The sequence below is a fragment of the Nelumbo nucifera genome, chromosome 1 (assembly GCF_055504915.1).
Source record: "Nelumbo nucifera cultivar China Antique chromosome 1, China Antique-T2T, whole genome shotgun sequence".
In the NCBI taxonomy this organism is placed as follows: Eukaryota; Viridiplantae; Streptophyta; class Magnoliopsida; order Proteales; family Nelumbonaceae; genus Nelumbo; species Nelumbo nucifera.
This window is the reverse complement of record NC_142649.1, coordinates 196,337,296-196,351,915: the sequence shown is the minus strand read 5'-3', so window position 1 is coordinate 196,351,915 and position 14,620 is coordinate 196,337,296. Positions and strand designations below refer to the sequence as shown.

Here is a 14,620-nt window from a genome sequence, read left to right as displayed (position 1 = left end):
AACGGTTTTGGGCAAATTTCCGGTTTTGGGGAAAACCGAAACCGATCACCTAACTGGTTCCCGGTTTTTCTGGTTCAACCGTCTGATCCGGTCCGATTTTGAAAACCATGTTGAAGATTGAGTCAGTTTGGGTTTATCTCATATCTCTTCTAACGTGTAATTCTCACAATTAAGCAATGCATTTTATTTAGCTGTACTTCTGATATTTGATACAGGGATGCGTGCCCGAGTTATGTGTGACTCACTTGTGAAGATAAATTTCTTTCCAGGATTACAATAACTATAAAGTCTATCAATCTCCTTATCTTCTCAAGTAAAGAGAAGAGATGCATCATCTTCTTAGTTCTTACTCTTACGCTTCTATAGATAGGATAGGATACGACATTGATAGGTCAATTGACAGAGACATTGATTTTCTGGAAATAAGATAATTTGAGAGATGGGTCGATCATCAATTCGCCTAGCGTTGTTTTTCGTTGCATCTATGATCACGGTGCTGGGAGTGCAGGCTTCACACGATTATGGCGATGCTTTGTCTAAGAGTATTTTGTTCTTTGAAGGCCAGCGGTCTGGGAAATTACCCGTTTCTCAGAGGATGAAATGGAGGAAAAATTCTGCTCTTCACGATGGTGATCAGATTGGTGTAAGTGTTCTCTCTCTCTCTCTCTTCTTCCCAGGTGGGAAAAATCGATCTTCACAAACAAATCATGGTTTGAACTATACTGGGTTGTTGAACATCAATTCTCTATTGCCTTCCTTACCAGCAAAACATTAGAATTAATGTGTTTCAACACCCCTATATTTTCTTGCTCATGTTTTCATTTTGTTTATAGTGATTCAGCGCCCATGAAAATGTTAGTTTGATGCAAGAAAATCCCTGTTTCTGAAACCAAAAAAAAAATGTTTTCAACTTTTCATATCTGGAAGACAGGTTATGGGTTATCCGTTATCGTCCCACATTATTCAAATGGGCTTGTGTCCAAAATATAAGGTGAATTAATTGGTATCCATCTGATTAGAATTAATCTCTATCCAAGATGCTCTGTGCTTAATTTATCAAACATAAATTCAAAGTTCAAACTACGAGAGTAAAGAACGCTTTCAAAACTGCACATGGCAAAGAGACCGGTCGTAAAACAATTTGCTTTGTCACTACTTAACAGATCATTATGTCAAGCTTAATTAATCAGATGACTAAGTTCAAATATTATCTACTCATGTTAAAATTTTGTTGTTGGACCGGTTGTGTGTTGATATATAGTTCCTGGTCGTAAGTTTTGGTCCCTAAGCGGAGCCTGCCCCATTTCAGGTCCTGTGGCCCTGAGGGCTGAGGCCCAGAATCATTAATTCCATGTGTGATGTGTCTGTCATGGGTCGGGTCGGATGTATAATACCCACCACAAGTAACTCAGAGGGTGCGTAGCGTAGACGATTGTGATTGTGAAGGAGAATGGGTTATCTTATAATTTGCAAAATGGATCATGAAATCAGGTAGATTTGGTGGGAGGGTACTATGATGCTGGAGACAACGTCAAATTTAGCTTTCCCATGGCTTTCTCGACTACAGTGTTGGCATGGAGCGTGTTAGAGTTTGGCAAGCTCATGGGTCCGGATCTGCAATACGCCATGGAAGCGGTTCGCTGGGCTACAGATTACTTTCTCAAGGCCACTAGCGTTCCAGGCTTTGTAATTGCTCAGGTTGGTGATCCCTACGGTGACCACAACTGTTGGGAGAGGCCGGAGGACATGGACACCCCTCGAACTCCCTACGCAGTTAGCAGGAAGTACCCTGGCTCTGAGGTCTCCGCTGAGATTGCCGCAGCACTCGCAGCCTCCTCCTTGCTCTTCAAGACCTCTAATCCTCGTTACTCCGCCAGGCTCCTCAACAGAGCAACCATGGTAATTAATTATTATTTTACTAACTACTGACCTGCAGGTTTTATTTATTTATATTTATCTCTCTCGATCGATCCCCTCTTATTAACTACTCTTTGATTCAGATCGATGATTTTCTGAATCAGCAAGCAATTTCTCTTTTGCATTAATATTAGGTTTTCGATTTCGCTGATAAGTACCGGGGTTCATACAACGACAGTCTTGGGCCGTGGGTTTGCCCTTTCTATTGCAACTTCAGTGGCTACTATGTAAGTTTCAGAAGATTAATTCCTGTTAATGCATGATTCAATAAGCAGTTTTCGTTCGTTTTTCATTCCATCTTGTCTGTCTGTCTCTCAGGACGAACTGTTATGGGGAGCTACGTGGTTATACAAAGCTACCACTTCACCCTACTACCTCAACTATGTTACAAATAATGCACCGGCTCTTGCAACCAACGCAGTTGCAGCTGCTGGCTTTCATAAATATAGTAACTTCGCTGAATTTGGGTGGGATACAAAGGATGCCGGCGTTAATGTACTTGTCTCCAACGTAAGCACATCAGGACCTCACTTTAACTACTGTAATTATATTTCTCTACCACACACCAGTCCCTCTGCTAATTAGTTCAGTCGAATTGAATGATGATTTTCTTCCTGTTGTTGTTTTTTACAGTTGCTGATGTCTGCAAAGGCAAATTCTAATCCTTTCCACTCGAACGCCGATAAATTTGTTTGCTCCATACTGCCTGAATCGCCCACAAAAAGCGTCACCTACTCACCAGGTTTTCTATTTCCTGCAATTCAAATTGATCTACTGCTCTTGGAAGAACTCTCATGCATCATTGAATTTATTCCTCGTAGGTGGGCTACTGTTCAAGACAGGAGGAAGCAACATGCAGCACCCAATATCTCTTTCATTTCTTCTTCTTGTTTATGCTCGCTATTTGAGCAATGCCAATTCAGTCGTCCATTGTGGTAACATTGTTGCTCCTCCATCTAGGCTTATTCAAGTGGCAAAACGCCAGGTGAGCAAATGTTTGTTTTCCTGCTCCCAGTCTCATTCTTTCAATTCTTGCTCACTTGGGGCAAGAGTGGCAAGAACGAATGACATTAGAGCCTTTGGTTACAAAATTCTTGCCATCAGCCCCATTCTTTTAAAAATGAAAAATCAGCCCATAGCACAAAAATTAAAGTAGCCTCATGAAAAATAATCCTGCTCCATCTTGCTCATTTTCATTCTATAAAGAAATTCTTTGCCAACGGTCATAAACCGTCAACCTAGCTAGGTCTACAAAACCACTATCATTCATGTTTATTAGTGGATTGTCATGGAAACTTACACAAATGGACAATGACTGTTGGCCATCCACAGGTAAACATTTATGTCAATGGTTTTGGAGACTTGGGTTAGCAGTTTATGACCACTGATACATAACTTGTTTTTTTTTTAAGAATGCAAATGATCAACATAAGGCACTTCTGGCCTGAAAAGAATACATTTAATTCATAATAATATTTTCTCATTTTACCCATTTTAAATATTCATCTTAGGTAAGAATGAGAATTGAATCAGACATGACCTAAACCGATCCAAACATTAATCTAAAACATCCATTAATCGAACAAATAATCTATTGAGTAGAATAATGTAACTGAACAAAAGATTTAATTTGGAAATTAAAATGGTGCAGGTAGACTATATACTCGGAAACAACCCACTGAATATGTCATACATGGTGGGATATGGGAAGAAATTTCCTCAGAGAATACATCATCGAGCGTCTTCAATACCATCCGTTGATAAACATCCAGCACAAATCAGCTGCAAAGATGGGACTCAGTATTACTTAAGCAATGATCCCAATCCTAACCTGTTAACCGGGGCAGTTGTTGGAGGACCAGACAGCAATGACAAGTATAGTGATTCTAGAGCGCTGTTTGTGCAATCGGAACCCACAACATACATAAACGCACCTCTTGTTGGCCTATTGGCATACTTCAAATCAAGCCCTGTTTGATTGTTGTGATCATGTAAATATATAGTTATAGTCATAGTTATATATATTTTATGAAAACCATTGATCCAATTTGGGTCTAGGTTTGTTGGAAATTGGAATCTCCTTTCCACTCATAATTTTCCATACCAAGTACTGATAATCCAACATTACTCTTCTATATTCTCTACATGTCAAAAATTTTTAAGTAAAAATCTAACTGTTTCGTCGGGAAATACATGTTTCCTGGAAAACTAATGAGAAGTTGTGGGAATTTTTTTATTTTTTTTAAGGACGGAACTTCACAAAATGCCTTGAGGACTTTCCCATGATTTTCCATTTCTTACCAATTTTTTGTTCATTTGAAATCGAAAAAAAAACTGACATTTTTGCAAGTCATGGAATTTATAATTTTAATTGAAACTTTTTAGGATACGAAAGGATATTTCACTTTGTATAGGATTCCCTACCTTTTCCTGTTGTTTCTTTCAAACCAAACACAGCCTTCAGATTACAAAGGAAACTTGATGGTGAACAAGAAAAAGTCCAATCCAATCTCACTTTAGATGCATGCATGGCTGACATGGGAAGTTATTATTGGTTAGACATCTCCTAACACATCAACGGAATCTCCCTATGTGTAAATGTAATAATACTACAGAAAAAAAAGTTAAAATACAAAAATCTATATTTATACTACAATTAAAAGTGTGAATATGAGTGTAGAACTTTTGTTTAATTAAAATGTTGCAATTGTTTAAAAATGTAATTTGAGTAACCACTTTTAACTTCATTCAAATCTTTCTCATTAAATCTTATATTTAAGATATTAACTCTCGTTAATATTTATTGAATGCTGTTCTAGAATACCCCTATAAACTTATGGGTTATATATCCCTCTTTTGATTTTAAATTGCAAAACAAATGATGGCAAAAGTGATCATATTTTACTTCTCATTGAATGCACCTCTAGAAAAGATATAAAACAGCGCTGTTTAATTTATGTTTGTGTACAAATTTTGTAAGGCTTTTTCTGTCATAATTTATATTGATAGGGCTACACAACGGGGTAGCCACTTGGTGGACCATAATTTCTATTCTTTTTAGAGGAAAGCCATAAATTTCTATTCAGTTACATGTTAGTTTGTCTTCTTTTATGGAGAGACCGAATATGGCTACAGGCCATACACACTTTTTAGAAATGAGAATATTGTATTCTCTTTTTACAATTTCACTCTAAAACAAAAAAAATAAAGGTCTGTCATATCACCTTAACCGGCTCTAAAAAATAGGGTAAAATATAAAAACCATTTGAAAATCATAAAAACCTCTCTTGAGGTTTCACTTTCATAAAAACTTTCCCCGCATGTATAGTTTATCAAAAACCTGCAGTTACCTCCTTTCCATCTTTGTTCCTGTAAGGAAAGCTTCAGAGTTATGAAATTACCCTTACAACTTATCAGGGAATCTTTCAATATAATTTGAAATATCATATTTGCCCTTTTGAATTTCACTAGTCTTTTTTATATAGAGTAAAATTACTTTATTCTTTTCAATCTAATTTGGAGATCTTTTGATATTAAAAGTGAAAAATTCTTTTGGAGGTATTTTAGTACATTTCCATGTAAATTGACAGATGTTAGGGTTAAAATGGGTATTTTTGAAAAACTAATGTATTAGACCAACATTTTTTGTCCATGACAATATAAAAAGGGAGGTAACTGTAGGTTTTTTCAATACTACAAGGGAGGTTTTTGTAAAAATGAAACCATGAGGAGGCTTTTATGATTGTCCGAAACCTTAGGGGAGGTTTTTATGTTTTACCCCTAAAAATAAAATACCGGAAAAATTTATAACCAACCAATTGACATCATAAAAGTAGAAACCAATTAGGTGGATTTTCACCAAAATTCACAGGGTGTTGTGATTGGTCAAAGCCTTTTCAATATGATATCTTTCCGGCATCAATGATTTTCCCTTTTTTAATTCGACCCCTCTAATGTTAAAGTAGAAAACGTTATTTGAACAAGCACATTTTAGTCTATCCTATTCTCTTTCATTACTCATTAACTCCTATATTTAAGGCATTTTTAGTCCTCACAATTAAATCTACTAATTAATTTTGATGGTACAAAAGTCAATGTTTATAAAACCAACTTAGAATGGAAACCATTTTCCATTTGGGTGAAAGGCTAGTGATTCAACCATTTGGGTCAAATAAATCAATCATTGACATCATTATTAATAAAAGTTAAAAAAATAAATATAAAAAATTTAAAAATTTGATAGAAGAATTGGGGACATCTTTTCATCGTAGTAAATAAAAACAAATGGGATTAATATAAGCACTGTTTTAAATAAGATGGAAATGAGATACATAAAAAGAATTAATATCTTAACTTCTAAAGTACCTTGCTGACCAAGTCAAATAGTTCAATGGTTGGGGAACTAGGTCATTGACCAGTCAACAATTTCTTTCAAGAAAACAAATTGGTAAGGGAATGGACATAGAATCCTATAGTTTTGGATGACAAATTGACTAATTCAAGGTACTGATTCAACTGTGAGAGTTAAAAACACTAGTAGAAACCAAAATTGATTGGAAATTATATTTCCCCCTAGGTGACCAATCAACAGTTCAATCATGTGGTTCAAACAAGTCAACCTTAGAATGTTATATAAATGAATTAATAAGATATAAAACATCAAACTTTTTAGAAAATTTATAAAAATTATTAGGCATGTTTAAAATATCATATATTTATCATATTAAACAAAATATATTCGATAAATAAGAATTATTGTTATTAATGATGAAAATATCTAAAAATCAAGAAAAACCGAAAAAGTAGTCTAATTTGTGACTTATTGATCAAGTCAAATGGATTGATGGTTTAACTGGTAAAGTTATTTGGTTGTAGACCACATCAATTGCCTTTTTTTTTGCAAAATAAATAAATGGGAAATTGTCTAAAACTCACCACGAGTTTTCAGCATTTCTCTTAAACTCACTACAACTTTTCAAAATGTCTAAAATTCACCATGTCAGTAAGTTTTTATTTTCTAAAACTCACCTTCCGTTAGTGCACCATTAATGTTTCTTAACAGAGGTGTCCATATCAGCATAAATAACAATTTTTATGACCAAATCACCCTTGAATGGCAAGTTAGAGGAAAAAGGGTCTTGTAAAAATTTTAATTTTCTTTTTTTTTTTTTACATTTTAGTGTTTTGTTAAAATTTCTAAAGTTTTTTTTATAATTTCTGTTTTTTTTTTACATTTTTCTATTTTCCACAATCTATAAAATATCCTTTATTTTTTGTTATTTATTTGCAATTTTCTGTGTTTTTCTTTAATTTTTGGTATTTTTTCTACAATTTTTATTTTCTGATTTTGTTTTTCAATTTCTGTAGTTTCTATAATTTGAAAATATATATATATTTTTTATTTTGTGTGCAATTTCTATAATTTTTTATATTTTTTGCAATTTCTTTTTTTTTGTATTTTATATTTGAAAATACTTTTTGAACTTTTTCCTTTTTTTCATAAATATTAAAATATATGTATGTATTTTATATTTTTGTATGAAGGTTAAAATAGTGATATATTAACAACCGTTAGTCTCTTTAACGTCAAGTTAGTGACGTGGTGAGTTTTAGACATTTTGAAAAGTTGTGGTGAGTTTAAGAGAAATGCTGAAAACTCATGGTGAGTTTTTGAAAATTTCTCTAAATAAATAAATAAGTGATAGGCTGAAAGGCTATGAACATTCACATTTACTAGTAAACAAAAAATGTCAAAATAAAATTTAATATAATAATCTTGACATATAAAAATGTGAAGATATTGAAAAATGTAAGAAAATATAAAAAAAATGAGATATAATAAGATATATCTATTAAATAAAATGAATCACTGTAGAGAGATTTAATGAATTAATTAATTGTATGAGCAATAAATATGAAGTAAAAACAAATTTAAGAATATAATTAACTGGCAACATATAATTAAGTTAAGGACACATTGTGATGATAAGATTAATTCTGACATTCTTGTTCCGATAATTTCTACATGAATTTCAGACAATTAGAAGCGGGGGCGGGGAAGTGAAGGGCTATTGGGCTATAGCCACAACAATTAAATTTGCCAAGAATTAACATATAATACCAGATCATTACAACCGTGTGATTTCATTTAAAATTTATTTGGACAGTGAGAGAAACCCCAGTGATCATCAAATCCTTCAAATCAGGTGGTTAGCATAACAACTATTTGATTGTTCAGATTCTCAATGGGAGTAATGGTGCCGTTGTTTAATAAGTTGGGACCCATTTAATGGTGGGTTCTGATCCTTTAGACGCATGGAAAGCGTGGCGACTTGTGGGGCCCAAAACCATATACGTTTCCTGTTTCAGTGTTTCCTCAGACTGGAGGATATTTCCCGTCCACAGAAATCCTCAAATCCCGGCCACCGGCTTTACAGAGAATAAAAACAGTAACAATTATTGAAAGGTTTAAACGTCTGATACAAGTCCTGAGACAGTTTAGACTATTATTACGGGTTAATTTGTATTCCTTAATTTCCCAATGGGTTAAATTAATATTGTTTTTGATCATCCAACTGAGCTGCCAATACTTTATCTTATCCATTCAATCTTCTCATCAACGACTTAACCTTGGGTTGAAATGATCAAGAGGCCAGTGCTATCGGAGTTATGGTGGTAATGGGTGTACCCAAGCTTTGCCTTCATTAATATCCCATTACTAAATTTTTAACTAGCAGAGAACTACTTAATGAAGAAAGAGACAAAGCCCGTAATTATTCTGCGTTGTAATGTCTCTCTACCTCAACCTGCTTCACGTAACCTGAGAAGAGAAGCTAAGTAAACTCAGATTACATATGTTTCACCACATTATTTATACCAGCATGCAACTACTGATGGAGACCATCTGAGCTTTTCTTCAAAGAGAAAGAGAGATGGGTTGGTTGATTTCCTTGGTCCTTGTATTGTTGTTATATGTGTCAAACGAGATGACGTTGAGGGTGGCTTCACAAAGGCCGCAGCATAACTATGCAGACGCACTGGCTAAGAGTATCTTGTTCTACGAGGGCCAGAGGTCAGGTAAGTTACCGGCTTCACAGCGAATGAAGTGGAGGAAAGACTCCGGCCTACAGGACGGCCATGACCTTAATGTGAGTTTCTTTTATATAAAATATTAATTCTTCCCAATTTCGTGTATCAAACCAACCAACGTTTGTATAGCTATCATCTTTAATTTGTCGGAATGTTGTTTCTCAGGTGGATCTGGTGGGAGGTTACTATGATGCTGGTGACAACGTGAAATATAACTTCCCGATGGCATTCTCGACGACAATGTTGGCATGGGGCGTATTGGAGTTCGGAGGCTTTATGAGTTCAGAACTAAAACATACAGAGGAAGCAATTCGATGGGCAACGGATTACTTGCTGAAATCCACGCAAACTCCCGACGTGATTTATGTTCAAGTGGGGAACCCTTACGACGACCATGATTGTTGGGAGAGGCCTGAGGACATGGACACACCTCGAACCGTTTATTCTATTACTAAACACCGCCCTGGTTCAGAGGTTGCAGGAGAGACGGCAGCGGCGCTTGCTGCTTCTTCCATTGTTTTTAGATCGTCAGATCCTTCTTACTCACTCAGGCTTCTGAACAGGGCGAAAGAGGTATATATATATACACGAAGTTGAATGGCATGATTCATTTTTCTGCTGCTGCATCTTCTGCTTGTAGTTCTGTTAGTGCTTAATCGGTCTAAGAACCAAATCTCATATAAAAAAAATTTCGAGAGAAATCGCATTTTTTTGATGATTGGCCCGGTCCGGTCTCAGCAATGATAAGGGTTATAGTAGGGGTGATCATTTCAGCCCGGCCCCGGGCCCGGGCCCATATCAGGCCCGCAAATTTTAGGGCCGGGCTTGGGCTTAATACTTCAAGTCCGGCCTGGCCCGCATATATTTAAATTTACACATTTTGTGTATAATATATACATATGTATACATGTTATTTTACATTATATTATATATTTTATATATAAATATTATAACATGACATGTATAATTTATATTATATGTAATAATTTATATTATATAATATATAAAGTAAAAGTTTATATGCACGTTATGTCATTTAATATAAAATATTATAGATATATAATGTTTTATATACGAAAGACATTGGCCCAGAATCAGGCCCAGCCTAGCCCGGGCCCATGTAAACTTGGGCTAGGGCTTATGTTACAGGCCCGGAACCCTGGGTCGGGCTGGGCCCGGGCCTAAGCTTTAGCACTTATCATAAGTGCAAAGCTCGGCTCAGGCCCGTGTAGACCTGGGTTAGGGCTTATGTTATAGGCCCGGAACCCCGGGTCGGGCCTATGCTTTAGCACTTATCATAAGTGCAAAGCTCGGCCCGGCCCAACCCATGATCACCCCTAGGTTATAGCCTGGTCGGAATCCTGGGCCCAGGTTATATATATATATATCCACCCAAGAAGGAAAGTAGTTTGATTTCTAGATTGACATTAAATTTTGTATTACATTTCCATCATTGATAAAATTATTTCTTATGTATAATAATTATTTTTGTTCAATATAATGAATGTATAATATTAGAGATGTACCTAATATTTCATTTTTGTATAAATATATAACATTAGAGATGTTCCCAAAATTTTCTCTATTTTTTTTTTATTTTTGTGGTTCTCTATATTTTCTATTTTTTAATTTTTTTTATTTGACTATGACATCATTTCATTTCTAGGTTGATTTTAAATTTGGCATTTCATTTTCATCATTAATGAAATACTTCTTATAGTTCATACTTATTTTTGTATAATATAATGATTATACATTATTAGATATATGCCCAATTATTTTAATTTTTTGTATTATATGTTTTATTTAATTTAATTTTTTATTATTTAATTATGACATTATTTATTAGCCCATTTAACCCCAAATGGTTGAATTGCCTACCCACCATCGGTTGGGAAAAATGGTTTTGTTTTCAAATTACTTATCAAAATATTTATTTTTATACTAGTAAAATTAATGTTGTGGATTTAATTAGTAGAATTTAATGATGAGAAAAATATATCTTAAATATAGGATTTAATGAGAGAATATACCTTAGATATGAGATTTAGTGAGAGAGAAGAGAAAATAGTTTTATTTCCAATTGGTTTTAAATTTTAATTCTATTGCCATAATTAATAAAGATATTTCTTATTTATCATACTTATTATCGTTTAGTATATTGAATATGTCATGTTAAAAATCTTCCCAATTTTTCTTTTAATTTGTATATTTTTTTTTGCATTTTATCTATTTTTGAATTTTATTATTTAATTATCGCAACATGGATTGACTCATTTGACCCAAAATGGTTTAATTTCTTACTTCCACTTAGATGAAAACACTATTTTTTTAGATAGATTTTAAAAGCATAAGTTTTTATATTATTGGAATTATTAATTTATAATGTATAAGCTTAATTAATATAGTTTAATGATGAGAATAAACAAAAATTCCTTAAATATAAGATTCAATGAAGGTGAATGCAAATTAATACCTTAAATGTAATGAGAGAGAATTGAATGCATTGAATATCTTAAAAGTATCTATTTTCAATTCATTTAATATCAATAACCAATTGCCCTATTTGCCATCATTTTTTATCAATAAATTTAAATATTGAGGGATAAATTTTATCTTCAGAAAATTTCAAAAATATTCTTGAGACTATTTGTGCTTTTTAAAATAGTGTAGATATATAAAAGATCTATACTTAACTGTGAGTGTATGTGTATTAGGTTTTCCGTTTTGCAAACATGTACCAGGGATCATATAACGATAGCCTTGGCAAATGGGTTTGCCCTTTTTATTGTAATTGGAGTGGATACAAGGTATCATCATCATCCTTCAAGCCTTATCCCAATTATATGGGATTGGTTACACGAATCCTGTTTTGTCACTTTGTTATGTTTAATGCTATATCTATTGCCAAATTATGATCACTTAAATCATTTCTTACTATTTTGATTGTTGTATGCCAAATGTTAATTAGAGATTTGAGACTTTTAACTCTTCAATTGGCAAATTTTCCATGGCTTACATTCTTTTACAAGTCTAATTATATGTTATTGGTTGTGCTGAAGCAGCATATAATTCTCTGTTGGGTTTCTTGTAGGATGAGTTGGTCTGGGCAGCTGCATGGTTACAAAGGGCTACCAACCATAGATATTACTGGAAATATATAAAGAAGAGCCTAGCTTATTTTGAACCGGGTTATCAAGCTAAAGGCAATTCTTACGTTCAGATAGCTGATAACACTGGAGAATTTGGTTGGGACAATAAGCATGCTGGTATCAATGTTCTCGTAGCAGATGTACGTCCTGATTGAACAACATTAGTCACCACAAGGTTTTTAAAACCGATCCGGAGACCAAAACGGTCAGGGGTCCGGTTCTTGGGTCAAACAGTCGATTTTTTGAATTGAACAATCAGCCCATTTTGACAAAAAATAAAAAAAATAAAAAACGGTCAAAACTGTTGAATGGTTTGAACAGTTCAACCACCCAGATCAGCGGTTTACTAACCAAATTAACGTTTTTTTACAAATATCCGATTTTGGAAAAAAATGAAACTGGTCACCTAACTGGTTCCCGGTTTCCGGTCCAACCTTCCGGTCCGATCCGGTTTTAAAAACCATGAGTCACCATATATTTATCTCCATAAATAACCGATGAAGAGATTTCTTCAATAGGCTCTCTGTTATCTTGACATTTCTTGTTTTTTCATGGTAGACATTTCCATCAAGGATCGAAGCCAATGATGTCGAACTGTTCCATTTCAGTGCTGACAAATTTGTTTGCACTGTTCTTCCCGAATCACCAACGAAAGGCGTCCAATACTCACCAGGTATATTTCTAATTAATAACAAACAGATCATGATGGATGTTCGTTAATTATGTCAATTAATGTTCTGATCGACAATGTTTATTGATACTGATGAATGGGATCAAACTCGCTCGCACCAATGGAACTTCTGAAATTAAAATGAACGCATGGCGCAGGTGGGCTTCTATTCAAACCAGGAGGAAGCAACATGCAGCACGTAACAGCTCTGTCATTCCTTATCCTTGTTTATGCTCAGAAACTCAGTGCCAACAAGAGAGTTGTTCGATGTCAAGACAAGGTTACCGATCCAAACAGGCTCATAGAGCTGGCTAAAAGCCAGGTAACATATAACAAGAGTAATGAACAAATTAATAATATAATTGAAAAGCTGTTTTATATTACGTACATATATATGCTTTGTGATTACTGATTGATATATATTTGGTTTAATTAGGTGGATTACATACTGGGACACAATCCTTTGAATATGTCCTACATGGTGGGATATGGGAATAAGTTTCCACAGAGGATTCATCATCGAGGTTCTTCATTGCCGTCGGTTGATGCACACCCAGGACACATCGGATGCAAGGATGGGACTCCATATTTTGCAAGCAAGGATTCCAATCCTAATGTGTTGATAGGGGCTGTAGTTGGAGGACCTCAACCTGATGATTCATACCCTGACGATAGAGCCCAATTTCAAGGATCAGAGCCCACTACATATATTAATGCGCCTCTTGTGGGTCTATTAGCCTACTTCAGTTCTCATCCGATGAATTAATTAGCTTCTCTACTGACCTACTGACCTCCATCTTCAAGTTTCACAATTTGGGATACATGTGTCTTGGTTTTGGGGGAGGGGGGATTCTCATGTATATGATGTATTCATGTATCATGACTCTGTTCAGGCTCCAAGCCTCCATTCATAGTTTCAACGGCTCAAATAAAATCTGCTCTAATTAATCATTTTTACATTTACTTTTTTACAAAAACCATTTTAATCCAATTGTTTAATTCAACTGAGTATGATTCCCCTCCAAGTGCAAGAAGATTAAAAAATGGATGCACATATTGCTTTATCAAAAAAATATGTCTGGAATGTCTATATATTTCCCCATCTAAAATTATACTTTGATTCTTAATGTATGAGAGTTGGGTAGAAACAAAACAGAATATTCCTTCTTGAACACCAAAATGACCAAAAGAAAAAGGACGAGGATTTTGGACTGTATTTTGCTTTCTACCCACCTCAAGATTTTTAAATCAATGAAACTAATCAGCGAAAGGCTCTTGAGGATTCTAGATGTGCTGTGCGCCGGACAACATCAAACTTAGCTAAGTGCATGGTGTAGGACGCGGGAACAGATCTAGTAGGCACAATATAAGTAAGTTGCAACCCTTAACATTTTTGCTCGTTGGGGATCTGATAATCACCCTCTAATCCTTGATATATCCCCAAAAAGAGATCAGCATTCTAAACCCTTCAAATTCTTTGAAATGTGGCTCTTGGATGAATCCTGTAAATCTGAGATAATGAATAGTTGGAATTTTCCTAACTGGATATGTGGCATTTAGAGTCTTTTCAAAGATGGACCAAATAAAAAAGAATCTCATTAATTGGAAGAAAACCAAATTTACTGATCCCAATCATCTCTTGCATCAACTGGAATCCCAAATACTTCAGTCTGAACAGAATACTCCTTGGAACCATATGGAATTAAGATCTCTATACAAAAAATATGATGAAACACTTTTTTCAAATTAAAAGTTTTTGGAGACAAAAATCCAAACAACTCTAGCTAAATGT

General features: G+C 34.5%; 2 protein-coding genes across 3 annotated transcripts; both read left to right on the top strand.

The window, feature by feature from the left end:
* Positions 1-215: 215 nt before the first annotated feature.
* Positions 216-4,052, top strand: LOC104602272 (endoglucanase 8-like). The gene is made up of 7 exons (XM_010265894.2): positions 216-643; positions 1,492-1,899; positions 2,052-2,144; positions 2,236-2,427; positions 2,551-2,659; positions 2,739-2,902; positions 3,569-4,052. The coding sequence occupies exons 1-7, from the start codon at positions 440-442 to the stop codon at positions 3,893-3,895; spliced, it is 1,497 nt and encodes a 498-aa protein (XP_010264196.1). The 5' UTR covers positions 216-439; the 3' UTR covers positions 3,896-4,052.
* A 4,661-nt stretch (positions 4,053-8,713) lies between these two features.
* On the top strand, positions 8,714-13,762 carry LOC104602407 (endoglucanase 8-like). 2 transcript variants are annotated; one of them, XM_010266092.3, is made up of 7 exons: positions 8,714-9,065; positions 9,172-9,579; positions 11,724-11,816; positions 12,101-12,298; positions 12,717-12,831; positions 12,987-13,150; positions 13,265-13,762. In XM_010266092.3, the coding sequence occupies exons 1-7, from the start codon at positions 8,850-8,852 to the stop codon at positions 13,592-13,594; spliced, it is 1,524 nt and encodes a 507-aa protein (XP_010264394.2). In that variant the 5' UTR covers positions 8,714-8,849; the 3' UTR covers positions 13,595-13,762. The 2 variants fall into 2 exon arrangements, with proteins under 2 accessions (XP_010264394.2, XP_088742919.1); XM_088886793.1 differs by lacking the exon at positions 11,724-11,816.
* The last annotated feature ends 858 nt before the right edge of the window (positions 13,763-14,620 follow it).